The sequence below is a fragment of the Hirsutella rhossiliensis genome (assembly GCF_020360975.1).
Source record: "Hirsutella rhossiliensis strain HR02 chromosome Unknown scaffold00012, whole genome shotgun sequence".
In the NCBI taxonomy this organism is placed as follows: Eukaryota; Fungi; Ascomycota; class Sordariomycetes; order Hypocreales; family Ophiocordycipitaceae; genus Hirsutella; species Hirsutella rhossiliensis.
The window spans coordinates 1,272,396-1,289,407 of record NW_025408678.1 but is presented as its reverse complement, the minus strand read 5'-3'; the positions used below and the strand labels follow the sequence as shown (position 1 = coordinate 1,289,407).

Genomic DNA, 17,012 nt, shown 5'->3' with positions numbered 1-17,012 from the left:
CCGTCAACGAAGCCAACGCAAATTCGGCATCGAGCGTCTTCATAGCCTCGTCGAGGGGCTTAGCAAGAACGTCAATAACAAGAGCAGGGATATCGTGGATGCTATCCGACAGGAATATCCTGAGCTCCTTATTACCGATTCTGATATACACTTCATCCAGCTGCAACTTCGTGCCTTCCGTTACGGCGCCTCTACATCTACACAAGCCTTCCTCGATGTACTCAAAGATGCTAAAGCAAAGGGAAATCAGCTACTATGCAGTTGACCGTGGCCCTAATGGGAAGGTTTGGAGGTTTTTCTGGACATACGATGACTGTATTGCTGACTGGAAGCGTAACCCCGAGCTCCTTATCATGGATAATACGTATAAGGTCAACCGCTTTAACATGCCGCTTCTACAGATCATTGGCACAACAGGGCTACACAAGAGCTTCAGTGTAGGCTTTGGCCTCACTGCCAAGGAAGACGAAGGCGCGTTCAATGGATCCTCTCACAGTTGCGTGAGGCTGGTCGGCAGGCTGATATTCCGGACCCGGGCGTTGTGATTACCGACTTTGATACCGCCCTGAAGAACGCCCTTGACTCTATCTTCCCATCAACGCAACAACAAGTGTGCGTTTGGCATATGATGAAGAACGTGATCCTTCACATCAAGAAGAAGTGGGAAGGATCCCTCGATGGCACCGAGATTGGCGGAGATAGGCCAGAACAGGAGACTCGCCTCGCTGCAGCAGCCGCTCTCGACGACCCTATACAGGCAGATAATGCCATTGACGAGGACCGACCTATCGACCGTGCCACTGATTACCAGATTCAACATGCCTCACAACTGGCAGATCAGTGCGTTGAGCAACAAGATGATCGTGAAGATGACGATGGAAACCAATACTACCCCGGCTCCAAGGCGGACTTTTGAGCACACAGCTGACGGTATCCGTGATGCCTGGGTTTCAGTCTTTAGGGCTCGCACGGCTGAGGAGTGCAGAGATCAGTGGGATCTACTCTGTATAGAGTTTTCGGATCAGCCAGGTAACCCTAGCCTAACTACCCTCCTACTCTAACCTTTTACTAAATAGCTCCTCTTATAGCTCTCGTTAATTACCTCCGTACAACCTACTGGCCATGGCGTGCCCAGTTTTCCACCTACGCTATCCAACAGTACCGAAATTATAACATTACGGTAACTTCCCGTGTGGAGAGCACACATCACGAGTTGAAGTCACGATTACGCAACCGCTTCATTGACCTCCATCAGCTACAAGAGCACATCAGAGGGCTCGTTACCCATCGGCAAAAGAAGCATCGCGAGAAGCTTCAATCCGAGTTTGCAAGAGCTAGAGTTGAATGGGCCAAGCAGACGATTATGAAGTCACTGCACCGAAAAATTGGCTGGCAGCCGATGAAACAGATCTTCAGGCAAGTTAGGCTAGCCCGGGCTGAGCTTGCCGATAATCGAGGCATGCCTACGATTTGTACGGGTGCTTTCACGATGCAATGGGGGCTGCCCTGCCGGCATACAATCCGCGATTTGATCCAGGCTGACGCGGCCGCCCTTATACCATTGCATCTTATTGATAACCACTGGCGGGTTTACGGCGTGACTGTAAGTATCTTGCTCCAGCCATAAGTACTATACTAATTTACTAGCAGCCTGAACAACAGCAATATATCGATGCAGACCACGAAGCCGATCCTGACGTTGTCCAGCCTCGCCGGCGTGGAAACAGTAGACGCGAGGTATCCTCCACTAGAGGCATCTACGGGCCGGATCCTTAGTGCTTGGGAGCAAGAGGAGCATAGAGCCAACCCAGAGCTCGTATCACGGCCACCAGAGACGCAAAAGAAGAAGAGGAAGGGCACAGGCACCACTATCATGAACAAGAGGTCGAATACACTTGCTTCCGTGAGCAGCCGGGTTGACGATCTTGCCCAGCAGATCGGTGATTTCATCAAGTCACAAGCAGCCGTCACAGGCACATCACGACGGCTTCATGTGGGCACAGCCGCCGGCACAGTCTCACGAGACGGCTACGGAGCATTTCCAGCAGCTAGGGGATCAGAGGACACGGCACCATACAAAACTAGCAGGCAGGCCGGTCACAAATTCGTTCCTTACGTGCCTCGCCCTCCGCCGCGTCGGACGGATCCTTCCTCACAGTCACAGTCACAGTCACAGAGGTAGGCAAAGACCTTCCGCCATTATATGCATATTGTATATATATCGGAAGATCGATCGGGCCGGGCTTATTGATAGCTTCAATTGAATGACTCTAAGGGATGCATCTTCCGGCGTTGGTAATAATTGCAGATAGAATCCATATATGTCAGACAATAGTGTCCCACACCTCGCACGTGACAGCGGTTGATCTTTGTGGCATCAGTCAATTGATGAGAATTATCTAAAGAACAAAGGAAAGGAAAAGAATTGGATGCACACATTCGTGCAACAATATATACCCCGATCATTGCGGCGAAGCCTGGCGCAGCAGTGGCAGTGATCGAGCATAAGGTTTCAGGAACTGACACGGGCGTGATATGCGACAATATATCTAGGCAGGCAGCCGCGGCAGCGGCGTTGGGAAAGCGCGCGCCAAATTTTGGTGGCGGGGTCTTCTTCCAAATGGGGCTTAGGTCGGGAGTGTATGTTTGAAAATCTGGAGTGTATGTTTGATTACTCGCCAGTGGGTGCCTAGAGAGCGACTAAAAATAGGAATCTTGGTGCGCCACGGCGTTCGCCACAATGTTCTGCCAACAAGCCATGTGCGAGAATGCATGGTGGAGGTTGGAACCGTGGCTCAACCTCCTGCAGGTACGAAGCGCTGCACGAACGAGTAAGGTTCATGTAGATACTTGCCCTACACGAGTTTATATGTATATGGACGCACGAATGCCATTGACCTTGACCAGCAGGGGGTGAACTTAGACCCAAAACAGGTGGCTCACCGACTCATATTGGAGAGTATAACCCCACCGAAGCTTCACAAGTCCACATTCCAGGCGTCGATAAGCCCTGGGAAATGGCTCTTCAAGACTCAGCACCCCGCAAGACGACCACATGGCAAGGATAAATTCCTTGCGTCGTCCATCATCGTATCTACAGCCCACTAAGCTTTGTAGCTGTACAGTGGCCTATGAGGCTTGTAAGTCCCTGCACATAGAAATGGGCACCCCCCTGTTTTGGGCACCCCAAAAAAATCACGACCATTTTCAACACCATTAATTCAATCCCTTCTCACTGCCCACCACCGTGCACTACGATACAATCGTCACCTATTTCTGAAACCTCAGCTTCGGTTTCATCAGATTCTTCATTCTCAGCTGCGTTCACCTCCTCCTGCGCCCGTCGTATTGCCTCAATATTGGCGAACCTCGAATTCGGGCTCGTGACCACCCTCTTCCTTTTTTTCGGCTTGACGGCCGCCAATTGTGTTTCCAGTGCCTGAATCTGCAATTGAGCTTTTGCTAAAGGCCATCCTTCTCGTCAAACCCTTTTGTGATCTTCCTGAACAGCAATCTCTTCGTGGGCACGTCGTCGTCTAGCTGGTTGAATTGAACTACCTGAACCTTCAGATCTTGCGAGCGCCTCGGGGTCGACCACGCAATCTGGGATGTGTCTGATTGCCAGTCACTGGTGGGTAAGTGGCTATTGAATGCATTGGCCACATTTTTCGCGTTCTTTTGCGTCTGTTGCTGTTCTCCAGCAGAAGAGGGCTCAAAAGTGGCTTCGCCATCGACACCGGCCACAAACCCGTCGCTTTCCAGCCACCCTTGATGTTTGACACAGTGAGCGCTTGCTCGCGTGCTTTCTGGTAGCAGGAAAGAAAGTTTTGCTTGCCGACTGGGCTTGAATCGGTCAGGAGGCTGAAATCCGACCTGTTTGCGGTAGTAGTGCTTAAGAGCGGGGAAGACAGACAAATCGAGCGGGTGCAGCACATGAGAGGTATGGGAGGTAAGAAAGAAGGTGAATCTGATGCTGGTAGCATAGATACATGAAGTCAACCGTCTCGTGACTTCCGTGGCCGTCCAATACTAGCAGTCTTCGCTCCGAAGGGTCGGGTGGCTGGGTTCTTGGAATGAACACCTTTTCGAGCCACTCCACCGCAGTTTGGTCCGAAGTCCAGCCGTTCTTTGTCGCAGTGAATTGCCAGTCACTAAAAGTACTGAGATCTTCTGGGAACCACTGTTGCTGGACCGATTTGCCCTTGAAAATGACGGGTGGAGGAGGAAGGTGCCGGCAGCGGACACGCACTCGATGAACGACGTCCAGACCCGAGAACCAGGCGTCTTCTTTTGTACAGATCGTTTTCAGCACTGCCAACGACCAGGCCATTCTCCCCAAGTCCTTCCATGATGCCTGCTTCATCCATGTTGTACCTGTTCTCCGGCTTAATAGCCAGAATCTCGGGAAGGAAGAAATTGTTGAACCAAGGCCGAATTACCTCGGTAGAAGCGCCGTTGACACGCGCAGAGTCTCTGTGATGGCACTTCTGGGTCCGAACTGCAGGATTTCGTCTTAAAAATGCTTGCATCCAGTGTTTTCCGAGCGGTGTGTGGTCTCCTTTGACGGCGAGCATGCGCTGCGCGAACTGCCTGATCTGCGAGTGAGTGGGAGGAAGGCCCAAGGCGTCCTGAATGAGAATCCATTCGGTAAGTTGCTTTTCCTGTGTCTGAGAAAGCCTCTGAAGAGCAGAAAATGCATCCTTTCTGCATTCGTGACCATGCATGCGATTGTAAAGAGTTGCCCTCAGGACGCCCCAATCGCGAGCAGCCTTCTTGGCGGATCCGCCATTGGCGATTGCCTCAAGGGCGCTGTGAATGTCAGACTCTGTATATTTCATCAGTAGTGGCTTGAAGACACATGCGTCAATTTTAGCAGATTGGATGCGTTTCCGCGGTGAAATTTGCTGTTGAAGTTGACGCAGCCGTTTAGGTTGGGCACCCATCTTGGGTGCCCAAAACAGGGGGGTGCCCATTTCTATGTGCAGGGACTTACCTGCAGGGGTCTTTGTGATCCTAGTGTGCTGTACACGTTCTATACATAATATCTCATCGTTCTCCCTCTTTCTGCACTGATGGCCACTACGTAGTCTCGCCCGTTACCTATCTGTCTGTTCTGGATGGCAGCGTCACCTAGGCAACATTGCCACTCCAAGGCAGCCACAGAACTATAAGAAGCCAATTTATTATTATTAATTAGACAGTCACTCCATAAACTCTTCGGTTACTGCTCTCATCACCCTTTAACCTTCATGCACAATTGTATCTCTCTTCGCGAGAGTTATACACCAGAGAGTGTTGATTCAGTTAATTGGCTTCTGTCGCTCCTATTTTTGGGTCGAGAAGGGATTTTCTTTTCATACGTCAAGAGCCCATTAGCCAGTGAAACAGACGAAAGGTGGGGAAGGGTCTTCACTTCGCAACTATTTCTTAGGTTTGCAAATATAGCCAACGACCTGTTCGTGAATCGAGGCGACATTCAGTGATGTCGGAGTCTCTACGACAAGCGCCAATTGGCGGCGGTGGCGATGTTGCACCTAAGCTGCTTAGATGACGCTGGTCTCTGGAAGGTTCGATACCATTGCTTTGACTCTCAGATATGCGACAGTTAAATCTCTCCCGCAAGACGCCTCAAGCTTGCCGGATCGCGACAATACAGCGGCACCTGCTCCATGGCCTGAAGATCCGGGGAAACAATTCTAGCGTTGCTTTTCGCAAAAGCGTTGTATACTGGATATCTACGCCGTCTACCCTGCTCCCGGCAATACTCTTAGGTCGCTGTTCAGCAATGCAAAAGGATCCCTGCATCGTCCTCCCGGAAGATGTCGAAGTCTTCAACACGAACAAGGCCAGATTGCTTCATAACGTGCCAGGGCGCGCAGCAACTTGCCGGCTTAGGCGAATTAGCCAGTCGGACGGCCCATGTCATCTCCCCTAGGTTTAGCTACAAGAAATGGCAGTTTTGGTGGCCCCAGTGGCTCGAGGAACTATTCAAGTGCGAGAACCAGAATCTCAGCATTGCAGAATGAGGCGTGATTTACAGGGGAGACGCCACGGGTTGCGGCTAGGAGGCTGCTTGGGTCTCAGACATAGTGTTCCACGCCAGGCATCACAGTGGCAGTTATACAAGGCAACCTGAACAGCACCAGTTGATTGGCGAGAATTGTCTAAATAATGAAAGAGAAACAAACGAAAGCCGCATATTCGTGGTTGAAACTATACGTCGTACAAAAGGGAATCCCTGCGGCTAAGTGCTAACTTAACAGGTTAGCTGCAGGTTAGCTGGACGGCTTTCCAGCGAGGCGTTCGCGCGCAGTTCCCTGTTCGGCCAATGCACCCAAACGGCCTAATCTGCAGCTTACATTTGCCCGTACTTCGTACTGGTGGTATGTACATACAATAGTCATCTTTGTTTTCTCTCCCTCCATGGCCTCGAAAAAGGCAATCGCTAAGGCCCAGCCAGGTCGCGTTTCCAAAGCTAGGGTCCACGACAAGAGCAGCGCGAAAGGGGCCAAGTTGAGGACCGCTGCCGCCTCCAAGAAAGAGTCCTCATCGAGTGAGTCTCCGCCCTGCTCTCGACTTGCCCCAAATAACGATGCGTGTCATAGAATCCCAATCACAGCACCTTGCAAATCAGCGGAGTATTACGACTGCGAGCTTCTGGTTTAATACACATCTCCCTTCAGGATTGATTCCTTTAGTTTCTAGATCATCGATAACATTGTTTCCACTATTGACTTTTTATTTATGGATAGAATCCGTTTACTCGCTCGAATAGCCCTTACCAGGGATGAATGCAATTAATCGTCTCGTTAAAGAACTTCTCTGAATGGTCTTTCTTAGTGGCATTATCGATCTGACAAGGCTTCCAAGTTAGTTTCTTGCTTGAGACCACAGGATGGTAGATCCCGGAATCACATGACGCAATTGAGTATTGGAGGCTCAGAATCAGAAGCAACTTACGATGTGAGCCGTGTTTCTGCTGCTGTCTTCCAGTGTACGAGTTGCTTTCTCTAGCCCAAAGACACGAGCACCAGCGTTTCCCATATCGGTCTGGACCAGTCTGCTCCCCCGGGAACCTTTTAGTCGCCAAAGATATTGCATGGCCGGCAGCAGCTAAGCTGAGCGCATAGGTTGAAAGGGGTTCAAGGAGGACTCACCCAGGGTGGATACACAAGGTAATGAGCCAGTCGTTTTCCATGCCCATCTTAACGACAAGTACGTTGGCTAGAGCCTTGGAGCCTGCGTAGCTTGCATTCGGATAGGGGTACTTGGACATATCGTTCAAGCTGCCGCCCGAGGCACTGATAAAAGCAAACCGAGCTGGATGGGCCGCTTTGCGCAGCAGCGGTAAGGTTGCCTTATAGAGGAGCATAACAGAGAAGGTGTTGACTCTCAGCACCTCCTCCAACTCCTCCAGCGGCAGGTCCTCCATGGTGTTCATCTTGACGATCCCCGCACTGGAGATGACGACATCAACGTGGTCAACGCCCCGGGCCTGGATGTCCTTTACAGCCTCAAAAGGGTCCGTGATCGAAGCTGAGTCGATCTTGGTGAGGAGGACCAGGGTGTTGGAGCCCCTAGGCACTTTAAGAAGACCCTGAGCACCCTCCACATTGCGCACAGCAGCAATCAGCGTATTATCGGACTGGGAGACGTAGTGATCAAAGAGACCGCGCCCGATTCCTGTCATGGATTTCCTTTGATATCAGAGGGCGGCTGTGGCAGGGGTCTAGAGCAACTGCCAGGAGACATTCTGGGGACATGAGTTTAGGACGCACCTCGGTTGGTGCCGGTAATTAGGTATATCTTTCCCGGCATTGCGTCGAGGCTTGGAGATCGTATATAAGCTTTAGGGAGGCTTGTCAGTGAGTCGAACACAGTCTTCTCCTACTAGGGTGAAATAAAAATTGGAAATAGAGAAAGTAGCGCCGCGACCGGTTCCCAACGGCCATATAAGAAGAGTTTTACTATTCGGCCAAGTAGAAATCTCTATTCGGCCAACACTAGCTAAAAGGCAGGGTACCTTAATGTCCCGCATTAGTACCATCCTTTTACTATTCCTTTTAGCGAAAAATCCTTAAAAATTCCTAGATAGCTGTAACTACGAAGTAGCGTACTCGAGCGCCCGAGCCAGTAGGGGAGGGGTCCCCCTTGGGGATGGGCCCTAATTACTGTGGGGGTTTACCCCCGCGCGAGGTGAGCGCGACGTAATACAAGACGAGTACTTTAGGATTTTTCTTCGATGACTAAAGCGTATTGCAGCCAATTAAAAGAGGGGATTTTAAGAGACTCTTGGCCGAATAGAGATTTCCACTTGGCCGAATAGCAATACTCTATAAGAAAGGGCGCATCCGTGAGGCACACGCCTAAAGCTACAGATTGCGATCGGATTTATAATCGAAGTGGATTGATAAGCACAAAGAATGCGGCCATTCTAAGTAGGCCCTGACCAACGAGCCAACCGCTCTGCTCAACGAGCCAACTGCTCTGCCTAACGAGCTAACTAAGAATAAGGCGGCTATAGCATCGGAAGTAACTAGAGAGTACCTTATCCTTTATAACTTTAAGCCTTGAGCTAAGTTAAATTAGTATAATATATACAAGGCTAATAAATTATTATTATGATTTATAAAAATCAATATAATAATGAAGATCAAATATATTAATATATTAGATATATATATTATATATATCCGTCCTCTTTAAATATACTTGCTATAGTTGCCCTACTTTTAGTTGTCTCGTGAAACAGAGCGGCTGGCTCGTTAGTCAGGGCCTTTAAGTAACGCGGCATAGTTTTAGTTGGGTGTAGCCGTCTGGGAACAACGCAGGATGGCCAAAGGCCGGCCCTTGCGAATATTACCTCCTGGATCGGAGAAGGTGACAGGCGTGGGAGCATTTCCGTACAAGCACATAAAAATACAGCAATTCCCTGCTTATGTTTTATGATATAAGCAGGGCGGCAAAAGTGATTAACCGTTGGCCTCCTTATTGGTTCGAAGCAGGCGCTCGGCAGTGGCTTACGATTAACTGATCGCTTTTTAGTCTGTGCTAGGCCCGGTCAGCCTTGCATTCTTTCGTTTTAGAGACCGCCCGTATTTGAGGCTTATCACCGTCTTACATGCATACGCCACTTATAACTCATAGGGCCGGGTGCCATACCTAGAGACGGGTTTAAACCCGGCGGAGGAGGGAAAACGCAAAAATACTTGGTAGTAGCCTCACCGTAAGGGGTTGAGCCTTTATTACGTATAGAACCAACTCTGGGCGACTAAGAAGCCGTTAAATACAGTCGACACAGAACAGTCTGTTTTGCAATGGCCCAAGGCTCTCAGATCTCCGACATCGCCTATGCCAAGGTTAGCCTTGCTGCCTCTAGATTCCTTCTCCTATATACTGTTGGTCTTGCTATGCATCGAGTCGTCTTCTATCCCCTACGACGTATCCCCGGTCCTAAGCTCGCGGCGTTGATAGAATGGGTTAAAACGTAGTACGGGTGCTTTAAGTCTCCTGGAGGGCAGTTTATGTGGGAGTATTAGAAGGGGCACGAAAAATATGGTGCGTAAGATTAAAGTTGAAAGAATTGCGCCCATTGGATAAATTGCGCCCATGAAAGCTCTAGGACTCACCGTCCGTTCTCTGGTAGGTCCAATCGTACGCATTGGCCCGAACGAGGTCTACATCCAGGACCCAGCGTTCTACGAGACTCCGTATGCGCAATCTCGGCACTCTGACAAGCTGAAAAAGTTGGAGCATCGTTTTAACAACGAGCTATCTATCTTCTTTTACAACGGCTAAGCATATCGTCTACCTCGTCCGCCGTGGAGCCCTGAACCCTTTTCTCTAAGAGGAGAATCGCCTAGCACTTACCTAAGATCCAGGCTCACATGGGTCGCCTGTTTAAACGAGTGTCCTCCGAGTTTTCCGGTCGCCCCGGTGCTATCCTAAACCTGATAAATATGGGGGGTGCCTTTACCTCGGACATTGTTGCTGGGTGCTGCCTCGAGGAACCGTACGGCTTCATCATGAACCCCGAGTTCCGTGCAGAACTCTCCGACGCCATGTAGGTGTTGACTCTTACCTGCATCCCAAATACCATCATGCGCTTCCTTATGTGGCCTGCTATCACATCATTACAATGACTCCCTAGACTTAATGCCCGCAATATGCACACTCACCAACAAAACATAGGGTGATCTTCTCGACCCCGTTTATTTCATTACTCAGTTTCCCTGAATGATCAAAGCCTCCAAGCTCCTACCGGAAAGGCTGGTGGCAATGCTATACCCGCCCATGCGCTTCGTCGTTGCCTTCAACAGCGAGATGAAAAAGAAGATCCTGCGCGCTAAAACAGTATACGCATCGGGCGAGAAGAACCCAAATGTAGCGTATTACATATTCACGGCGCTCCTAGAGTCCGATCTCCCCACCGCGGAACTGTCGACAAAGCGTCTCCAACACGAGACCATCTCGGTCATTGGTGCCGGTATGGAGACGACCATGTTTATGCTGACGACGAGTTCCTATCACTTGCTGGCGAACCCCGACCAGCTCCTCAGGCTCCGAGGCGAGCTTGCAGCCGCCATACCTGACCCGCTTCACGTCCCATCCCTCGAACCGCTCATGCAGCTACCGTACCTAACGTGCGTTGTCAACGAGGCTTTGCGCTTCGCTTAGGCACTCCGCAGAGCATCCCGCGCCTGTCGCCCACGCCCATGCTGTACTCGTGCTGCGTGTCGGACTCTAGTTACGTCCTCACCGTTGGTGCCGTCGTCATCATGGATCACTACACATCCTCTCATGACCCGCACGTCTTTCCCGGCCCACATGACTTCCGGCCCGGACACTAGGAGGGCAACCCCGTGGCGCCCGATGGCAAGCTGCTCACTCGCTACCTGCTCGTGTAATAAAAGAGGAGTATAGCTATGGATAAATGGAGTGGACCGGCTCTGCGCCTTGATGCGTGCAATGAAAAGTCGGCTTGGGTAGCCTAACATGAAGACTGGATGGCCTAACAGAGGGATCTATTAATATCAGGCTGCCATCTATATAGCTACTTGGCCCAACTAGCCCCCGGCTCACCAAGCCCAATGACCCCAGCGACCTCGTATTATAGTTAGATTGATCAGCTAATTTTGTCCCGAGCTATTACCTGCTATAGAGAAATATATTTATATTTATAGGTTTATAGGGCACTAGTATTAGTATAAGTATACTAGATTAAAGGAGTAGTACTCTAAATAAGTAGAGTAGAACTAATCGCACTTATTTATATATATCTCTAATCGTACTTACGCCCTATTTTTAAGATATATACTAACGCTAGCCCGCCCGCCTACTTATACCCCGCGAGGCTAGTAAGTATCCGTATCGCTTAAATGCCCGCCGCACCCGCGCTTACGCCCGCCTATATATATTACAACGTACGGAGGAAGCTTTCAATAGTCGTTGCTAACGCTAAAATAACCCCTGTTAAGAAAAAGGAAGAACGTACTAAATTTCTATGGCTCTACGAAGTATTCCCTGCTAATACCGGTACTATCCCTCCTTCCCTCTCGATACTTATTGCCGCCTTTTAATTTAATAATTTTCTATATATACCGAGGAATTCGCTTAATCTAGCCTTATATCTTCCCTTATAGAAGCTCTTTCTAAGCTGCCTCCTAAGCAGAAATAGCTTTAGCCCGGCTTTTCGGGGCGCCTTTTTTTATAGTAGTTCTTTTTAGCTAAGGCCAGCAAGGCTTAATAGCATTAAGATCAGGCGAATTGCTATACTAAAGAAGGCGCCGGACTTTATATAAGTCGTATACCTACTACTAGATATAGTGGTTATAAGCCGGAGCTTTATCTTCTTATATAATTATCCTAGGAAGATCCTTCTCGCATTCCTTTGCGAAAGGAAAGAGCTTTAGAATTAAGATCTTAGTTTAATAGCGATACTAATTAATGCCGCCGCGCTTAGAGCTTCGGGAGAGCTTGCCGTTCTTTAAATTCTATCGCTACTTAGGCTTTAGTCCGGGAAGCTGCCGTAGGTTTAGTCGTCGTATGCCGTTATTAAGTTCCTACGTCTCTTTTATTAAGGGCTCTAATTCCTAGTTTATTTTCCCGATATCTTCTTCGGAAGATTTCTTCTCCGTAGCAGTCTCTAGAGCCTAATAGTAATAAGGGCCCTTTTTATCGTAGGAAAAGTAGCCCTAGAATATAAATTCGGAGGATCCTTTCTATCTCTCGCGAATATAGCTACGAACGAAACGTTCGTTAGCTTTTCTCTAGACGCGATAGCTTCCTCGGCGGTGTAAAAGAATAACCGAAGTCTTATTAAACTAAATAACCTTCTTCTAATCCTTAAGGGTCTAGTCTTTATACGAGAAACACTACTCGAGTCGGTCTCTTATTATCTTCTTCGTTAATCTAGGCTTCCTCGTTAGCTTAGTCTTCCGGAAACTAGCTTTCTTTAATACCCTCTATATAGTAATAGAAGATACTAAATGCCCTGCTAAATTAAGCTCGGCAGCAATATTAGTATAGTTTTTTTCCCTTCTATACCGGTCTCGGCAAACCTTCTTAAAAACCTTATTTTTAATAGTAGCTTGCTTAGAAGGACGGCTAGAACGAGGAGCATCTTAAAGCTATTTATCTCGTATAGTTAACTATAGCTAGTTTAGCTAGAAGCCTCGCTTAATTACTTAAGCGTATATACTATTAATCGTATAAATCGAAATTCTAGTTAAAGAAGAAATCTCTACTAATAATTTACCGCTATAAGGCGCCTTTAACGTAATAATTAATACTTAAGTTAAAATATTAGTCTTTATTTTATAAGAGAAATAATAGTTAAGTAAAGAAATTAAAGGGAAATTATAGATATAGGAGGAAAAGTATATATACGGGGTTCTTTATTCTTCCTTTTTCTTAATATGGGTTATTTTAGCGTTAGTAATAACTATTAAAAGCTTCCTCTATACTTTTAACTATATAATATAAGACCCTCGCTTATATATATATATAACCTTTAAAGCTCTTACTACGCCGCCGCCTATATAGCTATAAGGGCTAGAAGAGGAACCGTATTAATTAATAGGCCGATTATTATAACTTTAAGCTTAAGGCTCGGAAATACGTTATTTAAGCGAATTAAGAGGCATATATTATATAGCTAAAAGTGCGTTATAATATATACGGGCGGGCGTAAGCGTAAGTACGGGCATTTAGGTAGTATAGATACTTACTAGCCTTACGCGGTATAGGTAGGCGGGGCGGGCTAGCGCTAGTACGTATCTAAAAAAATAAGGTATAAGTGCGATTAGAGATACGTATAAGTGCGATTAGTTTTACTTAATAAGTATTACTAACTATATATAAACGTATTACTATCTATATATTCGCCTTATTTTTAAGATATATACTAGCGCTAGCCCGCCCCGCTTATTTATACCGCGCGCGCCTAGTAAGTACCTATACTACTTAAATACCTATACCCGCGCCTACGCCCGCCTATATATATATATAACCCGTATATATAACCTATATATATATAACCTATATATATATAACCTATATATATATAACCTATATATATATACTAAATTTAAAGCTATTACTAGCGCTACGATAGATCCTTTTCTCGCTCTCCTTAATGCCCCTACGCCGCTTTAAAGTAATTTATATAATACCTACGATGCCTATAAAGAATATAGGGATATAATACCGCCCCTACCGCCTTCTATAGGCTTTAAATCCTATAACGAGGTATATAACTTCGTCTAAGGCTTCCTTTATAAGAACGGTACCGCTATTATTAAGAGGTTAAGTACTAGTAAGCGAGATATTAATAGGGTCTCCCTTATAATTTAAGTCCTCTTTATATATAATTATAGCCCTTAGCGAGCTTTTATAAGTACTAAGCTATATAAATCTTTTACTTAGAAGCTCGACTATCCTTTCCGCCTCCTTATAATAGCCTTATATAATAAGGAACGTAATAAGGAAGCTTAGAAGTAGGATTTTCGCGTTACTAAGGATCGCTATAACTATAGGCCTTCCTTTAATCCCTTTATATATAATATTTATCGCCGGCGGACCGATACTTAGTAAGCTCTTAAGCGGAACCTCTTTTAATATAAAGCGCTACTAGCTTAAGAGATATTAACTATTTTATATAATACTAAACCTTTTATAGCGTTCTTTTATATTAAAGATATTTATAACGATCGCTAAAAGATTTATTTTAAAGCTCTTAGCGGTATAATAGTAATATAAGCGTTTTTATAAGAGTCTTTAACTATTATAGGTTATAGGCTTAGGCTATAGCTTAAGCTATATAGTTATATATAAAGGGCCGGATCTTATATATATATATATAGGCTAGCTACGTATAAAAAAGCTCTATATAGCTTATTAATATTATCTTATAAATAGCACCTATATATACGCTTTTACTTACTCTATAATAGTATAAGCTATTAACTAATAGATCTAATAGATATCTCTTTAAAGTGGGTACCGCTTTCTTAAGGGAGTACTCCGCCCCTCCTTAGACGGATAGGAAGTATCGTAGCTATCCTAAAAGCGATTAAAAGCGCGACGGCTAGCGAGAAAAACGAGGTTCTCGCTATACTAAGGGAGCTATTTACGAGACTAGCGTTAACCCCTACGACCTCTATAACGCTAGTCGCGGTAGCGATATTACTAGCGCGGAAGCTACTCCCTTAGCCGACTTAAGATAGTAAGCTAGAGTCCTTTTATTTCTTCCTTAGCCGGCTTTAGATAAAGTTTATAATTAATTAGAAATAGGGCCTAAATAGCTATTATAATATAGCGTAGTATTCGCTCTTTTATACGCTACCGGAGCCTTAGATATAGCGGATCTCTAGATTCTAGGATAAGGGCGGCCTTAAAGGTAAACGTAACCTATAGGACTTCTTTTAATACCTTATATATATATTCGGTAACGTATAGGAGCGGAAGAAAGTATAGGATAAGCTATAAACCATTAAGTAAAGAGATAGATAAACCTTTAATAAATTCCTCCTTAACTTTAAAGAGACGCTTTTATAAGTAGTAGGGACTATAGTATAGGAAGATAGCGCGAAGCTTATATAGCTATAGAATTTAATTACGCTAGCCTTATAAAAGCTACTTACCCTTATAATTATACTTACTAATTATAGCGAGTATATAAGCTAGTTAATAAAAGTAGTATAGGGCTATAAGTAAATACCGCGTTTTTAAAAGCTTTATAAGTATACGCTATATAGTAGCGATAAGATAACTACTCTTTTATAAGATAAATAGCCGCTAGTACTATTATATTATATTATTATATCTTCTTAGCTAACTTTTTAAAACTAAGCTTAAAATATAAAAAAAGTATATACCTAGAACTATCGTAAATAGCGTATTACGCCCCTTTAAGTATAGCCTTATATAGCTACTAGCGGGTATATAATATACTATTAAAGATTATAAATTAAGTAAGGTTCTCTTTTATATAGGTAGAAAACTCTTCCTTACCCTTACTAAATAAAGGTATATACCCCTGCTAATAAGACCTAGCCTAGACCTAACCTAAGACCCTAGCCTAGACTTATAAAAGGCCCCTTTAACTTTAACCCCCCCCCCCCCTTAACCTAAGAGCTAAAATAAGTACTTTAGAGGCTAGGGCCCGCTTAAAAGAAGCTTTAAAAGGCTAACGCCTTTTAAAGACCTTAGAAGAAAGGCCTAGGACCTAAGACTAAGACCTAGAGGATATTAAGATAGAAGATAATACCTAGCCTATACTAAAACTAGTATTTTTAGGCCTAGCCTAGCCTTACTTTAGGCTAGCTACTTTTAGCTTAACTAGCCCTTAAAGTAAGTAAAGAGGTAAAAGAGAGCTACCCTTAGTAGCCTTATTAGCCTTACGCTTATCCGACCTATATTCTAATACTTATAGTAGACCTAGCCTTAGCTTTAGTACCCTTTCCTTAAGGACCGGGCCTAGGGCTTCCTTTAGTAGGCCCTCTAGGCCCTTAAAGAAGCTTAAAAAATTAAACCCTTTTATAAGACCTTAATAAAAGGGCTTAAGAAGGTAGTTATAAGGACCTTAGACCGCTAATAGCCCTTATAATAGCCCTTATACTAGCCTAAGGCCGCTTAGTAGCTTAAGGCTACCTAAGAAAACCTTAAAGTAAGCTTATAGGCTAAGGTTACTATAAAGAAGGCGCCTAAGGCCCTAGCTAAGGCCCTAGCTAAGGCTCTAGCTAAGGCCCTAGCTAAGGCCCTAACTAGGGCCTTAGTAAAGAGGAATATAAAAAAGGACTTTTAACTTATCTTAAAGCTAAAGAAGGGATCGCTAACGCTAACTATTTCGCTAACGCTAACTATTAGCCTTATTACTCTTTATAATAAGTTTAATAAAGCTATAAGGGAACTAGCTATATTAGCTCTATCGACTTTAAATAGAGGTAATATAGTTATAATAATAAAGGCACTTTATATAGTAAAGAAGCTTTTAAAGTAGTAGGAGAAGTAGTCCCTATACCTTAAGGAGCTACCTATTAAATTAGCTAACCTTCTTACTAGCTAGACTAAGCTAGTAGCTTAGAGCGTCCCTAACTTCTTAGAGACCCTTATCCTCTATATCTTTACTATAGAAGCTAAAACCTTTAGTAAGATCGATATCCTAGGGCAGCTTAGGTAGCTAAGTACCCTAGGCCTAATATAAAAGGTAGGATCTATTATCTTTATAGTCCCTTTAAAAGTTATAAGGGCTAAATACTAAAAAAAAAGGCTTTTATATAATAGGTTTATAGATTTAAATTAAGGCCTATAAGGAATATACTATATATATATAGTACTATAGGTACCTTTTCTTTAGCTATAACCCTTAGACCTATTAATAGCTTATTAAGTATACCTTTTACCTAAAAAAGCACCTAACTAAGGATTATAACTACCTTAGCTATAAAGCTAGCTAAGGCTACTCTTACTTTAAGGTTTAATACTATAACTATAAGGGAAAATACCTTATA

The 17,012-nt window shown here is 45.1% G+C and overlaps 4 protein-coding genes across 4 annotated transcripts; 3 read left to right on the top strand and 1 right to left on the bottom strand.

Annotated features, from left to right (window-relative positions):
• Positions 1-353: 353 nt before the first annotated feature.
• HRG_09341 (MULE transposase domain-containing protein) lies at positions 354-1,098 on the top strand (the record flags this gene model as incomplete). The annotated part of the gene is made up of 5 exons (XM_044867812.1): positions 354-437; positions 497-840; positions 905-930; positions 993-1,029; positions 1,089-1,098. The coding sequence occupies 5 exons, from the start codon at positions 354-356 to the stop codon at positions 1,096-1,098; spliced, it is 501 nt and encodes a 166-aa protein (XP_044717072.1).
• A 5,847-nt stretch (positions 1,099-6,945) lies between these two features.
• HRG_09340 (short chain dehydrogenase domain-containing protein) lies at positions 6,946-7,818 on the bottom strand (the record flags this gene model as incomplete). Its single annotated transcript, XM_044867811.1, has 3 exons — positions 6,946-7,060; positions 7,158-7,683; positions 7,779-7,818. The coding sequence occupies 3 exons, from the start codon at positions 7,816-7,818 to the stop codon at positions 6,946-6,948; spliced, it is 681 nt and encodes a 226-aa protein (XP_044717071.1).
• A 1,499-nt stretch (positions 7,819-9,317) lies between these two features.
• HRG_09339 (uncharacterized protein) lies at positions 9,318-9,798 on the top strand (the record flags this gene model as incomplete). The annotated part of the gene is made up of 3 exons (XM_044867810.1): positions 9,318-9,359; positions 9,540-9,558; positions 9,647-9,798. The coding sequence occupies 3 exons, from the start codon at positions 9,318-9,320 to the stop codon at positions 9,796-9,798; spliced, it is 213 nt and encodes a 70-aa protein (XP_044717070.1).
• A 495-nt stretch (positions 9,799-10,293) lies between these two features.
• HRG_09338 (cytochrome p450 domain-containing protein) lies at positions 10,294-10,850 on the top strand (the record flags this gene model as incomplete). The annotated part of the gene is made up of 2 exons (XM_044867809.1): positions 10,294-10,643; positions 10,748-10,850. 2 exons carry the CDS (start codon positions 10,294-10,296, stop codon positions 10,848-10,850), a joined length of 453 nt encoding a protein of 150 aa, XP_044717069.1.
• Between the last annotated feature and the right edge of the window lie 6,162 nt (positions 10,851-17,012).